This window comes from Lates calcarifer, linkage group LG1 (genome assembly GCF_001640805.2).
Source record: "Lates calcarifer isolate ASB-BC8 linkage group LG1, TLL_Latcal_v3, whole genome shotgun sequence".
Classification (NCBI taxonomy): domain Eukaryota; kingdom Metazoa; phylum Chordata; class Actinopteri; family Centropomidae; genus Lates; species Lates calcarifer.
The window spans coordinates 16722886-16738800 of NC_066833.1; the positions used below are offsets into that span (position 1 = coordinate 16722886).

Sequence of the window (15915 nt, forward strand, 5' to 3'; positions counted from 1 at the left end):
GTAGCAGCACAGCAAAACAATTTGCTTTTAGTTGTTTATTTGTGCAACAATGTGACAAAATCTACCACAAACATGGTAATCTTTCATACTGATTGTTTTCCACAGCAGAAAGGCCCCTGTCATCTTAAATGTCCATTGGTCATGCCCCTTAAATAATAACACATGCTCATGAAAATTCATAATAAAATTTTTTCTTTACATTGAATCATTATGAAAAATATATTATTAATGTACAAAATCTTGCATATTACACATGATACAATGAACAGTCTTATAGAAGCCAACAGACACATGACATACTACAAAACACTGCAACAATCCAACATAGAGTCAATTAAGATAAAAGTACTGTACAGTATAAAGACAGAATCTCTTCTGATGAGTTTAATGTTTCATTTAAGAGTTTGTGTACTCTGGAATTGAAATCTCATCTGTTTCCTGTATTCTGGCTGGTGTTGGCGGACCAACAAGAATATAATCAAACTCCTGGTGTTGAACTTTTTCGTACACGCTTTGCAGACCGTTGGTTTTGGGTATGTGCGCCGGGTAGTAGTTTTCCCTTCTGGCGTCCCGGGGAAGTGAAGCTGTCTTGGAGAACGTTGACAGATGCGGTCCACAGGCCAGACTCGTGTTGGGCCTTGTGGCTGAAGGGCTCCAGCATCGGTCGGAGTGTCCTAACACTTTGCACTCGCTTGTACATGCCCAGAGACCTGTAGAAAACAGCAGTGCAGTCAGGATGTAATATGAACGCCCCAGTGAGCCCAAGTTAAATCAATCATAATGTATCCAGTGGACTGGTAAATTTATTGTTCTAAGTGGAAGCAATCTGTTGCGTGTGTAGCTTAGATTTTGTTCTATAATCAAATATAAATTACACTGTAAGAGGCAAAAAGAATGCAGTCATAATACTGCATGGATTTCATCTTTACACATTCTCATTCCACTCGCTCTGAATTTCTATTTTATTATTATTTAATCTTGTGCTTTTGTGACACTCACTGTTCATTGGTGGCGACTCTTTTTTGTGCACATCTCCACTTATGTCAGAATCACTGTCATTGAAGTCACTGTCCCCCTTGCCACTGTCCTTGCCACTGATGTGGGGATCTCTCGCTGATATTGTTGTGAATGAATTACCCTTCCATATTGTTATCGGTCTGACAGTTTCTTTCCCATATCCTGGCAGTGTAGAATAACCCTGTAAAAATACAGAGTTGCATGAATTTTGAGTCAAAATTCAACAGTCCAAAAAAACAAAGTCAACAACATAGTCAGTATGTGACAAACTTGAAATATCTCTGAAAAATAATAGCTTACCTTTAATTTGCCCTCCATCACCCTGCTGTTTGACTCAAAGATGCCTGGTGTCTGCCTGCCATCCTCACAGCCTGCCTCTGTTGTGTTGCTGCTGGCCAATGGAGGCTTCTCTGGAAATGGATGGGCATCAAACACTTTGCCTTTGTGGTTGGCAATCACTGAATCAATATGACCACTCTCCGCTTTCTCCACATTTGGTATGTCTTCTTTTTCATCACACCCCCTCTCCCTTGTCTCTTTTTTCCTGCGGCTGCAAATGGTTGTGATGAGAATGATAGCCAGCAGGAGGAGGGAGCAGCTCCCTGCCAGTACAATGATTATGGCTATGGACATGTCCCATTCAAAGAGCTCCTCGCTGCCATTTTGAGCAAAGGAAGGCAAGCTGGGTAGAGTTCCTTCTATAAAACTTAAGTGTATAATGGCTGTGGAGGTGAGAGCGGGGGATCCATTGTCACTCACAGACACTGTGACTTTGACATTGTCTGTGAGATCATATGTCAGCTGTCGGCTCACGTGCACCTTCCCTGTCTCTTTGTTGATGGAGAAACCCAGGTGTCCCCCCTCGGTGATTTTATAGGACAGCTGTGCATTTATGCCTTCATCAGCATCTGTGGCCTTTATCTGGGTTACCACATAACCCGCAGGTGCATCTTTGGGCAGGAAAACCTCAGCAGATCCTTTGTAAAGGGGTGGCTCTATTATAGAAGGTTGGTTGTCATTCTGATCAACTATTTTTAGTCTGATGACAGCTGTGCTCTGCAGCTGTGGTGACCCCCCATCAGTCGCTTGGATGTGTACATCTAGCTGTTTCATTACTTCATAATTGAAACTTCTTAGTGCATATATAGAGCCAGACACTGAATTGAGCGAGACAAAGGTGTTCACTGGGGACCCCATGATAACACTGTCCACAAGTCTGTAAGTAATTTTGCCATTGTTGCCCAGATCCGCGTCGCTGGCCTCGACTGTGGTGATGTAAGCGCCAGGGGCATTGTTCTCCACCACTGAAACTTCGTAGACAGCCTTAGTAAAGTGAGGGGCGTTGTCATTCTCGTCGCTTAGTCTGATGGTGTACTGAGTGATCTTTCTCAGCGGAGGTGACCCAAAATCCTCAGCCATGACCGTCAAGTTATACTCACTAATCCTCTCCCTGTCTAGGGCTGCTGCTGTAACTATCATGTAGCTGTCCCCGTACGCCTGTCGGAGTTTGAAATGGTCGTGACCGTATAATGTGCAGTAGACCTGACCGTTAACACCCGAGTCTCTGTCCAGGGTGCTGATCAGCGCCACCAGACTGTCCTTGTCTGCCGCCTCGCTGATGTATGCAATGCCCGTCGTGATGGAGGTCATTGGGGTGATACTGATTTCTGGGGCATTGTCATTAACGTCTGTGACGTGAATTATGATTTTGCACACGGAGGGGGTCGGGTTAGGTCCCAGATCAGTTGCCTGCACGTCTACCTCATAGGTGCTTTTGTCCTCAAAATCCACGGGGCTCCTGAGCGTCAGGCGACCTGATTTATTATCCACTTGGAAAAGTTCTCGGATCTCATGAGGAACCTGTTTTCCGAACCCGTAGACGACCTCACCGTTTAAGCCCTCATCTGCATCAACTGCGTTTAAGTCCAGTATAACAGTGTCAACCGGCGCGTCCTCTGGTAAACTGACTGAGAAACTATTCTGGTCAAAAACGGGACTATTGTCATTAAAGTCTGTGACTTTGATAGTTATCTTTGTTGACCCCGATCTGTACGGGTTTCCTCCGTCTGTGGCGACCAGCTCCACAATGTATGATGACTGAGTCTCCCTGTCTAGCTCTTTCATTAGCACCAATTCCGCATATTTAACCCCATCCGCTCTCAGGAGCACATCAATGGTGAAATGACTGTTGACAGAAATTTGATAGCTTTGGATGTAGTTTGACCCGACATCAGCGTCCACAGCCGGGTCCAGAGGGATACGGGACCCCACTGCTGCATTCTCGGAGATCTCCACTATAGATTCCTTGTTTGGGAACTCCGGAGAGTTGTCATTGATGTCCTTTACTTCCACCTCAACGTGAATCAATTTGTAGCGATCTTTGGAGAAATTCACCACGTCAAAAGTAATGAGACACTGTAGAGTGTGTCTGCAGATCCTTTCCCTGTCAATTCGTTCCCCGACAGCGAGTTCCCCGTCGCTTTCTCTGACCCTGATGAATGAATCATTGAATTGTTTCATCATCCTGAAATTGGTCTTGGAGGAATGAGAGAGACTCAAGGACATGTCCTTGGCAAGGTTTCCTATGACTGTACCTGGTGCGTCCTCCTCATTCGTCTGGTATCGTATAGTATTTCCTTCGGATTGAGCCGTTAAGGCAAATAAAAACTGATGGATTGAGAAAATAAAAATCCACCGGTGCCAATAAGTTATAAATTTGCCCCGAATCATCTTCGTAGTACTCTTTCCCCGGGTAGGCAGCCCCATTGTGCGCTGAACAGACGAGACCAGTTCACCTCTGGAGTGAGCTCTCCATGCAGCTCCCGCCTTTGTGAACTGAAATGTGCTGAAAAGTGAAAGTTACTTGCTCCTTGCGCGCAGCCAGTCAGATGCGCTTGTTGCCTCGCCTTGAACACAGCTCAAAATCCTGCAGTGGCGGGGTTTATACAGCTCCTCATGCTAATGAGACGAAGTGTGACCAATCCCTCGCTGTAGAATTAAAAATACCCCCTTATAAAAAATGCTTTAAGCCTGTTTTGAGAGTGCACACTGAAGAAAGTTGCGAAATAGAAAAAAGGGCAGAAAGATATGCCACTGCTTGAAGATAGTCCCTGCACTGTTTATCGTCTTACCACAGCCATTACCGAGTGATGGTTTTATTTAGCAAAAGCCTATTACTTCTTCTTTTGATGTTTAGTTTATTGTCTATTGAGCGTGCCGGAGCGCGAGTAGGTGTGTGTGTGTGTTTGTGTGCATGCGCTCACGAGGGCATCCTCAGTTGTTTTTGGTGCAGCTGAGAAAGGTTTTGTTGAGGGCTCAGCTCATTTGAGAACAGCTTAATTATCATCCGCAGCCTCTCTGAAGGAGGAGTGATGCTCTTCATATGGTGACAATAGCACCTCAATTTTGTGACCCTTTAGATAAGAGCAGATAAGGAATTTATTCAAGATTCAACGTCACAATGCATAAATCAAGGTCCATAAAGAGGGTTTTTTCAAAGTTTGGTGTGGAAGAACTGGACTGGTCTGCAAGGAACCCCCATCTCAACCCCATCCAGCACCTTTGCAATGAATCTGAAATGTTGACCATGAGACAGACCTTATCACCCAACATCAGCGCCCAATGTAGCAAATTGCAGCAATTCTCTGCAGGCAGGATCCACAGTCCTGTAGAAAGCCCGCCTCATGATTATGGAACTATATGTTCAACAAGCATTTGTTGATAATGCTTGGTACAATACAGAACTGCCACAGTCTATACACAATCTACACTTCGATGGCACTGTCTCAACTAAAATGTAATATTATATGGTTCACTAATGTTGCAGAATACAGAATTGGATTGGAACATGTGCTCCCGTTTCATTGTATCTTTTGAGTGTTGGCACAATTTTAACAGTTTCAACCTTTTCTAAGCTAATTTCCCACATATTTGAAAAATGATAACTGGAATTGGCTGTGTAAACTAAATTTAAATATCAGTCTTGAAAATACATTTTACATTTTAGATGTTGTGTCAAAGCTCTAGTGGAGCTTGATAGAGTTAATATTCTTCTCCAGTATAATTATGCTTTAGAGCTTCTTTGTACTGCAGGATTACTGAAAAACACAGTGTGTAACTGTTCCTCCATCCAGCATCTAGACAGAAGTCTGCTCATAACTGACATGTTTACCTTTACCATCTTCATCTGTTGTATATCTTAATGAGCTGAGGGCGAGTTGTTGAAGATGACAGCTTGTGTGTATTTTGCTTGCAAGAATTCATTTGTCCACAGCATGCTGTGGTTGAAGCACTAACAACAATCTGAAACGATACTGATAATGATCTGAAACACTGTGAAAAGCCCACAGAGACAGACTGAAATAGTAGAGGCTTCAGTGAGAACAAAGATAGATGAGTGATTTTACAGAACAAACTTTTCAAGTATGAGTATAACTGCAGCAGAATGTATTTGCTTCTTAACTCAGATATTATCACCTGGGGATTAAACTGTACTTAGATGATGTTCAGGTGTAAGATAACCTATTAAAATTGCTCTAGATACAGACAATAAATGACTTTTACATCAGATTCACACAATGGCTGCCAATACTTTTTAAGTTTATCAATATTATTAAATTGAATAGAAATATATATATAGACTTTTAAATCCTTAACCTTAATGTGTTCTAGCTTTAAAAGTTGTGGTGCTCATGTATTTACTACATTATCAATGAGGTATAGTGTAATTAGTCTGCAGAGGTTAAGATATGTTTAGGTTTATGAATATTCCTCCAAGCTGGAGCTCTGCAACTTCATACATTGGTGTTCCACTCTAAGTGATAAAAATATGAGTTAATTCATGGAGGTCTTCTACTGAAATGCATGAAATTTAATTTGTTGTTACTTGTTTTTGTCTCAACCTCAAATTAACTTCCTCCATGCTGAGTAATACTAGGAAAATGTATAGTTTCCAATGTGTAATACAATGAGTTTAAGGTATATAAGTTTCAGTTTAAAGGAAATATTTATTTTCCCTGTCCCTGGATTTCTTTACTGTTGAATGTTTGGTGTTGTTTTTAACAACTAAGTAGCACCAAACAGCAAACAGACAAAGTTAGGGACTACCTGGTGGCCACAGTAGAGCATGTGATACCTAAAGAGTCAGATATTTCACTCAAAAGTTGGTGGAGACCAAAAACAGAGCTGAAAAAACATACACAAAACATAAAACAGGCACAAATAAGACTCCAAATTAAGGCCTAGCATTTGTGATCTAGTTTAGAGTGTTAGCCTCATTTGCTAATTGGCACTAGAGTATAGTTGATCATTTGTTTTACAGGTATTTGGTCATAAACCAAACTACTGTCAAATTAAAAAATGTACCTGATGATGGTGCTGGAGGAAAGTTCAAGGATCCACAGAGTTTTCACTATTCATATTGTGGAGTACACCGATCTTTGTACCAACTTTAATGGCAATCCACTGCCAATCCACCAAGCCTCATAGTGATACTATATGGGAAAAGACAGGGTATCGCCAGAGTCAGTAGCATACATCCTCTGGGCAAGATGAATATCTATGTAAAAGATTTGAAAACAAGGTCAAAACAAGTTTGTACAAGTGAGGGTGTCACAGTTTCAAGTGGCATTGTAATAACATTGTAACATAACTTTAATGTAGCAAAAGAAAGAACTGAAATCATTGAGGATGGTTCATGAAAGAAGTTGCTAAACAGCTGTTTCCTCTCTCAGCTCAATTTAGAGCCACGTTACATAGGCTGATTTTCACTCTAATGAGAACAAAGGTGATCACACATTCAGTGTGGGCGACTCTCTCTGGATTACATTAAACCAGGTCAAATGGCTGTAGTGATTATTATACGACAATACAGCATTAGTTTGAACTGGGACGCGGAGGTGTTTGTGTGAATTTATGATAAGTAAATGGTTGTTTATGGTTGTGAAAGGTTATTTAGCAGATGCTTGTTTTCATTGTGTTGTGCAAATTCCACAATTTGTTGTGGCCTCATTTACATATTGATGGTCTAAAATGTAATGCTGAATGTTTTTGCATTGATGGATTTTCTGCTCATTATGACCTGACAGAGGTGCAAACTACTTGGCTATATGAGTTTCACATAATACAGATAATAACATAGAGAGAAGAATTTGATACTTTGAAAAATCTTTATAATTCTAATACATGAGCTCAAGGTCACTTTCTCCCAGGGTCTGAATTCAAACTACATTTTCTATTAATATTTGATTTTATATCTTTGTGATAATTTATAAAATAGCTTTTTTATAAGCAATCAACTCTCAGTATCTTCTATCATGATATCTTCATGATGCGGATGGAAAATTGCAGTAGTATTTTTTTGATTAATGTAATATAATTGTGTCAAATTTGGCTATTTCCATGAATGTTACAGGCAATTTATTCACAGCCTCAAAATGATTCACCAAGAGAGTGAAGGAAGCAAGTGGCAAACAGAAAATGTACAAGAGAAAAAAAACTGTTGCAGGGAAAGATATTTCAAATTTACTGTTGGCCCACAGACACAATTCTATATTTAATGGGATTGTAAATGCATTCAGTTTCAAGGGATGCCTTTGCATTTTAAGTTCTCTAATCACTCTGGTCCATAATGTGCCTGAAGAAATGCCATGATAGTCTGAATTTGTGGAAGCCACTTAGCTTTGCATTCTTTTACAAAGATTAGAAATCAGAGGTAAATTACAGTGTGGAGAAGCTCAACTCAACTGAATATTGCTCTAGTGGGAGATTTCTTGCCTTAAAGAAGTCAATATTCCATGTCTTTGAGAAATCCAGACTGTCTTATCTCTGTGTAGTCTGTCTCTTTCTCTCCAACTCTTTGCATTTCCTGTCAGTTATTCTCCCCATGCTCAACTTCACATTAAAATATGACATTTGATTTACATTTTAGTAAGTAGGCTTTCTGACACATCAGCAAAAGCTATTAGCACCTACTGTACTTACAGCTATGCAAAACATTCAATCAAATGTGCTTTTTGCTAAGTGATTGAGAAGATCATACCATGTTCATGTCTGTGCATAAATAAGAGCTAGTGGCAGTGGTCAGTTAGTGTAGGTCAACACAAAGACTAGAAGAAGGGGTATAGCTAGCCAGGCTCTGTCCAAAAGCAAAATCCATCTAACAGCACTTTTAAGATTCAACATGTTAGATCTTGTTTATTTAATCTACACAAAAACCAACTGTAAAAACATCATCTTGACTGGAAATAGTCTGACACATTACCGTGTCACAGTGAAACCACAATTTGTCATTTTTACACCTGGGTTTTTGTGCAGATTAAACCCGAGTTGTAACATGTTAAGTGGAGTGCATCAGAGGTGGTGGTAGGTGGATTGTCTTACATTTTGTCAGATTCAGGATAACTGTTCTCCCATGTTTCTGGTTGTTATGCTAAGCTAAGCTAACTGTCTGCAGTTGCAGTTGCTTCATATTTAATGGACAGGTATGAGAGTGGTGTCAGTTTTATTTAGGTAATTCTCTGCAAGAAAGCTATGAAGCATATTTCCCAAAATGATGGACCAACACATAAAGTAATCAATACATTTCACAATAAAAGTAGCTTTTTCTGATGTTAATGTTCACATGAAAAAAATCAGAGTACTGCAGAGTACTGCTCCTTTCTAAACTGTTATTTAGAGTTGGGCATGAAAGGATGTATTTCACATCTGAGATAACATGGTAATGGGGTCACAGTCCCCTCCTATTTAGCTGTGTCCTTTGTCCTCCACTGGTATCTACATATGTTGACCTCGTCTGTATAATTGCCCCACTGTCAAAAGTGACACACTTCTCAAAGGTTTACCCTTCAAATGAAGGGTGTGTGTGTTTAAACATAGGATGCTGCTATTTCCAACATGGATCTTTGAAGTTAATTCTACTCACCAAAGAGAAAGAACATTAACATTAAAAATGGTTTATAAGGGAAAAAAAGAAAAGATAGGCTGAGTTTTATACACCAGATATGAAAAGCACTCTGGATCCTCTTAGCTTATTATGGGCTGTTGAAATACATTCTTCAAAACATGCTTTTAAATACAGGCTGTGAAATCTCAGATGGCCACAAATCCCACAGGCAACATCAGATCTTTTTGTTCTGAAGATGCTCTCCGCTGATTAATTCAAACATCAAAATAAAACTCTGGTGTTTTCATATGCGAGAGTAAAGCCTCCAACGTCACATGGGGGTTTCAAACCCCATCGGAAGTCTTAAACTCAGAAAGAAGCCAATGTTATGTTTTATTGATTCTTCTCCTGGAGTTTGGAGACAATAAGGCGGGTGAATATTTCATTTCTGTCTTTATGTTTGGACTGAGAGCTGTATCCCAGTGTTCAAGGTGTCTCACCAGACATGTCCCATAGCAGACATAAACAAAGTTATTAGATGAGCAAGACAAGATTCAGAGGGAAATTCAATGCTGGGAGCTTTTGGAGGAGCCCTCTGACAGTACGTTCTGGCAATTCAGACTGTCATGCTTCATTGTTCTTTGGGGAAGATGAGTGTTGTTTGACTTTGAATGTTACCATAGAGCTTATATACTCACCGGTGGTGAGTCTCCTTTTGCAATGTTGTGCATGTAAATGAGAATTTATGTTTTGGAATGTAGTGGTACACTATGGGTTTTGCATACTGAATGTGGATCAACTTAAATATGTACAGTAAGTGCTAAGCATTGTAGAAATTTAGGTCATCATTCACAGGCAGTGAGATTTTCTCTCTTTGTGTATATGTTTTAAGAGCAGACAGTGTTATATGTGTGTGTGTGTGTGTGTGTGTGTGTGTGTGTGTGTGTGTGTGTGTTTTCATATGAGGGGGTTGGGGGGTCATATCTGTTATGCAGCGAGACCATCATGTCTCATACAATGCAGATGGAGGAAGCGGCTTCAACATTTAGTGTTTTCTTGCCACAAGCATTAATATGGCTGTTTCTCCTCATGCTGTTTTGCTGCGAGCAACATGATGTTTGAGGCATGTGCTTTCACAGGACTGAATGAGGTATAATTATGTAAATTGCATTCAAAGGAATCAGCAATAGCTCATGTGGAATGGATGTGTCAACAAGGTGTCCACATTCACTGTGAGAATTTGCTAATTAAACATGACACTGTTTCTCAACACATGGGCAAGCTGAGACACTGTGGGATTTAAAAAAAAAAAATACTCTGGTGTATATTGTATTTCTGGCTGAAAAATAATCTTCTTTGAAAAATAGGCTTTCATTTTGCTGCTAGAAGTGTAAAAAAAATTGCCCCAGAGTTCACTACAGGACCATTAAACTTTGTACATGTTGTTGACATGTGTGTAATGAAAGTGCCTAAACTTCAAACAGCCTATCCACACAGCAGCCTCTCTGATGCTCCTCTACATAAAAAGAGATGATTTATTACACTGGTTATTTGTCTGGCCCACTAAATGCTTGAATTCTATTTGACAGCAAGCATAGATAAACTACTTTGCCTGAAATGTCTGAAAAGCACTGTACCTGAAAAGCAAAGATTAATCCAGTCCATCAGGAAACAGAAACACACACCCCCAACCCCACCCCCTGTTTTTTGTGTGATACCTTTCCCCAGTGAAACACTCTGCAGACTGTTTCTTATCTATTGTGAACTTATCAACATGGAGAACAAGACAGGGAGTAATAGCCAAGTTACAATTTCTTCTCCTTCAGTTTTAGTCAAGGCACGTGATGTGGGTAAAGCACCAAGACAATTAATGAAGGAGAGACAAAGTGTTTAGAGAGCTCGTGAATGACACTTGAGCACTGGCAAGGAGCGAAAAAAAAAAAGCATTTAGAAGTTTTTCTTTTACTCCCTCCTCCTTTTGCGTTTGCCCAAGATGAATTGGCTTTTCAGATTTAAGAAAGTACATGGCTGAAATACAAAGAGAGGCTCATCTATCAGCCCCTGAATAGTGAGAGAAAATCCTATGGCTGCGAGGAGGGAGGGGAGCTGTGGAGGGGTGCGTTGTTGGTCTCTGATTAGACTCTGGGCCAGTTCTACTCACGGGCTTGCAGCACAAACATCAATCCTCTCTTCTTCCACTTCAAATCCTTTGAACCACTTGAGACAATTTCTTCACTGTAAAGCCTAGTTTTTAAAGATTTTCTCTATCAAATATGCCCACATTTGTGCCAATGAACACTTATTGCAAGCTTGATTGTCTCCTATGTAATATTCTAAGTTGACAAAAGCAAACTCTAGGCATCATTAATGGGAGTTTAAAAAACAACATCCAAGCAGCACTTCCATCATTCAGATGCAAACTGTCTGCGGTCCAGTGAGTGAGTGAGTGAAGCTGCAGATGAGGCTGCAGGAAGAAAAACAAGGGCATTAGAAATGGCTCTATGCTATGTGGCAATATGTCAGTCTAAACACAGAATAGAGAAAATACTGATAAATTTTAAAGTGACTGCCATCCTCTCAACACACACACACACACAAAGAGCATAACCAATTACACACAGAGCAGCATTATAGAAGGCTTTTATAATGTTTCCAGGGCGTCAAGATCTTAATTTTTGATGCCGCGTTATGTGCATCCACAGTATAAATTGGCCTCCCCAGTTTTCTGAAGTGATAAGAGGTAAACACCAAAAACCAATAACTGTCAGCTGAACATTAAATCAAACTGACATGTCTCTTAAAAGGTACAGCCATGAAAAATTAACTGGGGGATTTTTGAGGAGACCTAAAATGTGTGGATTGTTTTTTTTTTCATCTCTAAGCTGGTGTGATCTACATTTTTTCACACTGTGACTGACTTAGCCTGAGACTGAATACAAACAATTTAGCTGACAAAGCTTTATTGAATATAACAGCAACGATTTAAAACCCCTTAATTTTAAACAAGATTTTAAGGTTGTGTCCTTTCTATTTGCAATGTGACAGCAAGATATTGCCTTGTGTCTTATTCCCATTTTTCACAAAAGCAAGTCGATGAAGGTTAGCTTGACATGGATATCTTGACTCCAGTTGAAATGGTCACCTTGACTTCCTGTTACACAGCCTCTGAACATCCTGTCTCTGCACGGCTGATTGTGTGACCCTGTGGGAGGAGACTTTTAAGATTTTATGGGCTCAGCCAGTCTCAGCTGTGTCCTGGGTTCAGGAGAACTCAGAGAGAATCATTTCAAACACCGACAGGGTACGAGTGACATTAAATCCTTCATAGTTATTCGTAAGATATTAAGGGATTACAGCACCATGGGATATTGAGACCAAATGGGAAACTATCTGTCAAATATCCTCCCTCAGATTACCATGTTACATGCTGATGTGTCTAACAGCCTCTCTGTATATACCATAAATCTCATCAAAATGTGTGTACATGGCAGTTCTGGAAATGCAGACTAAAATTAGAGAAGGACGGACATCATTGCCCTGACACATGTAGGTCTTGAGTCACTCAGCTCTGCATGGTTTCCACAGAGCAATCACACAAAGGTTGAGCGAAGGTGCGGCAAACTTAAACATGTCAGCCAATTTCAGATGTGTGAAGCAACAGAGTGCTTCAGCAGCGCCAGCGGCTCATGGCCTTGGGCCTTGGGCTGTCTGAATCTGAAATTCACAGTTCAGAGCACACCCGGAGATGGAGTCGTAGAATCCTTGATGCCCTGCACAATGAGGCCATTTCATAGTAGATCACGGTAGCCGCTTGCTGGTGTTGAAAGGAGAGGAAAGGCATTTTGACAGGCCAATGAAGAATTTATTTGAAATGTCTTGGGGTGTTGAGAAGATTTGCGTGATCTTCAAAAAGCTATGAAGGAAAACATTGGAGGGCACACAGATATGAGTTTATACAGCCGTTCCTCCAGCCTGGTTTGAGTACTTTATTAACATTTGCACCAACTAGTATTGAAGATGATCAGCCCTTTATCCACAAAATCTTGGGGGATTTTTTTGGTATGTCTGAATTGTCAGTTTGATTCGGCACATCACTTCTGACAGTGTGTCCACATAGCCTAAGCAAACCGCACAGATTCCATGGTATCTAGCTGTGCACAGCAGTTTTTATGGAAACATGTAACCAAGAGAAAGACGCTGAACATGAGGGAGCATCAGAGAAAGTGATTTAGGCTGACAAGAGAGCGCTCTGCATGATTTTTGTGGTGACAGGCTGTGACAGTTCTCAGAGTGTACAGGTAGGAAACGACAGTGGAGAAATTTGCTTCGAGTATTTGAAAGAAAGTATACTTTACCATAAACTGAAAAGACTGTGTGGTACTAGGGTTACCTCACCCAAATGAATTGAAACTGAAGTAACTGAAACCAAGAAATAAAATTTTCTCACTTAAAGAATAAGGCTGATGATATTTTTGAAACTGTCAACAAACTCCATGAAAAGACCAAAAGTTACAACTGTGTCTGTAGCTCTAAGATCAAAGCCCATTCATTTCCACTCAAGACAAGAGACTTTATAAACAGATCAACACATTTTAATTTTTAATAAAGGCTAAACAATTTCCCAGTTTAAAGTTTAGCAAACCAAAGTCAGTAGTAGTCAGTAGTGTATTTCCTGACGCCAGGACAATGTAGGATTGACTCATAATAAACTATAGTGTCCATGTGAAAAAGGAACTTAAAGTGGTGTAGCTTACAAAAACTGAGGAATATGGCACAAAGGAAAAAAGTTATATTGGGATTTTGGCTACAGAGAAAGTGCTTTGGTTTGGTATTTTTCACAGTTGAAAAAAAGACGTATGTTAATAGGAAATATATTATCACCAGACTTATTTTTTAACCACAAGTGATTCCAGCCATGTTGTAAGATTTGACTTCCTTTGTCAATGGCTTCAAAGGAAATGTGAAGGGCACTCATTGTGGGAGGGTAAGTGCTGCAGGATGTTATATGAATCTGACATGCAAAGTTTCAATAGTGAACTCACACCTTTGAAGAAAGTTGGTTTTACACCAAGTACATGGTGAAAGCATACGTAACTGTTAAATGGAGCCTCAAGTTTCTTTCTTAACTATTTGTTGAGATGCTGTGAAGAATATATGGCAACAACTTAGAATCAGAAAAAAAGCTGAACAGGTCTAGTTATGAGTTACATGTGGAGGTGTGTCATGTGAATATGTTGTAAATATAAAGGTTGAGTTATTGTTCTGGTTCTTGTGTGGTGATTTGTGAAGACTGGAGCTGTGCCTTGAGGACATGCAGACCTGTGGCTGCCTGGGCTGGGTGAATATCTGTGAAACAGACAGTATGTACAAGCCAGAGGGCATGTGAAATAATTTACTTTTATGCTGTAGCCCTGTCTAACTGTCAGTGCCTTTTATTTCCAGTCAAGCGCAGATTATTATCTGCTAGATTGTTTTTTAGCACTGTGGGTTTTAAATATTTTAAGACTGGTTCTTCTGTTGGGTTTCCTGGTGGCTGACTACGGGTACAGTGGGTACTATTTCCTAGGTGTGGCACATAGCATTTACTGAGAAGAAGTGTGTGGTGGGAAATTTAGGTCACAATGGATGAGTGTTTTGATTTGCAGTGGTACACCTCCCGTCAGTGTGTGTCTCCATTTTTCTGGAGAACCTGAACATGTATCCATCTCAGCTAATCAATAGAACTGCTTGTAACATTACTTCAGGAGGCCATTTGATCAGTAGTATTCATTGATAAGTCAATGTATTGGAATAGGAGATGACAAGCCCAGGCTGCATAATGGCTCCTGGTTACTGTATATAAGGTAATGTTTAAATCACTGCTCCTCTTTTTTATTGTCTGTTTAAAAACTCAATTAATGTTCCTCTTGTGGGGTTAATTCTAGCATTTTGTAGTGGTGGACTTGTGTACTACCTTATGTCCCTGCTTCGGTCGTGAGCCTTCTCTCCACACCAACTCACACACGCAGATGCAGACACACAAAGGTTAATTAGGCACAGGTGTGCTTCGCTGACCTGCTGGATTGCTCGTGGCTCTTTCGGAAGCTCTGTGTGTGTGCCCTGCTGGCCATTTAGCTTTAACCAGAGACACCAGCTCCCAGCAAAGATTGAGGCAGCCAATGAAATCACTCTCTGCAAACATCAGATTTTCTCCAGGAGTACAAACTGAGCCTTACACCACAGCACCAGATAATTAATGCTGTTCTAAAATATGTGGTATGCTTTTACTCTTTCATACATGCTGCTGTAGCACAGTTTCTCAAACTATAGCTGGTGTGACTGGAGTAAAATCTACACAGTAGCACTTGCATCGAAACCATAATAAACAGGTTATAAATTCTATTATGCATTCCATTTCTAGACTAAAACACTGAGTAATTCAAACAGAATTTGAATGCATTATGTATGGTAGTTGATAGCCTTTGTTGCCTGCACTTTATATATCTGTGCAATTGATTGTCATGTCATGGCCAATCAACCTACTGGGCAATATTGCCCTGTTAACATGAGGAATACAAGGAGGAATCGCACTGAGTAGTATACTGAAAGCTCCAGACTATAGAAGGGGGGTTTAAATATTAAAGTGGAAATCTGCCTGTACTCAAAACATAAAACAGATCTCTGCTGCCTGAGTGTGTTGTTGAATATATTCATATGGGCTGGCTGACTGTGCTGGTAGCAGGTGCATAAAAAAAATTAAAGTTTATAAATGATGGATTGAAGAGCAGGGAACAGTTCAGATTCCCTTTCTATAAGGTGAACAGAATTGGCTCGTGCAGTGATTATTGTTCTCTCCCTTGAAGTAATATCTTCAGGGCTCAGCTTATGGTCAAGGACAAAACATGCTGTGATAGTCTATTCTTCGGCTTCAATTAAATATTTATTCTGTTTTGCGAGTAGGGTCATTTCATTTTGCTCCTGCCGGCTCTTCTAGTCGTTCTATTGCATAACTCACAATGGAAAAGCTAACAATAGTT

The 15915-nt window shown here is 40.2% G+C and overlaps 1 protein-coding gene across 1 annotated transcript; it reads right to left on the bottom strand.

Annotated features, from left to right (window-relative positions):
* Positions 1-20: 20 nt before the first annotated feature.
* On the bottom strand, positions 21-4162 carry si:ch211-199f5.1 (protocadherin-8). The gene is made up of 3 exons (XM_018703112.2): positions 1318-4162; positions 1000-1198; positions 21-710 (listed from the first exon to the last, which is right to left on the bottom strand). The coding sequence occupies exons 1-3, from the start codon at positions 3781-3783 to the stop codon at positions 397-399; spliced, it is 2979 nt and encodes a 992-aa protein (XP_018558628.1). The 5' UTR covers positions 3784-4162; the 3' UTR covers positions 21-396.
* Between the last annotated feature and the right edge of the window lie 11753 nt (positions 4163-15915).

Bases quoted from the DNA above. Each gene is read 5' to 3' on its own strand.
- si:ch211-199f5.1 (XM_018703112.2), bottom strand. From the start codon at position 3,783: ATGGGGCTGCCTACCCGGGGAAAGAGTACTACGAAGATGATTCGGGGC. The intron at 1,199-1,317 runs GTAAGCTATTAT...GTATTTTTACAG, and splicing joins TGATGGAGGGCAAATTAAAG to GGTTATTCTACACTGCCAGG. The intron at 711-999 runs GTGAGTGTCACA...TGTTTTCTACAG, and splicing joins AGAGTCGCCACCAATGAACA to GTCTCTGGGCATGTACAAGC.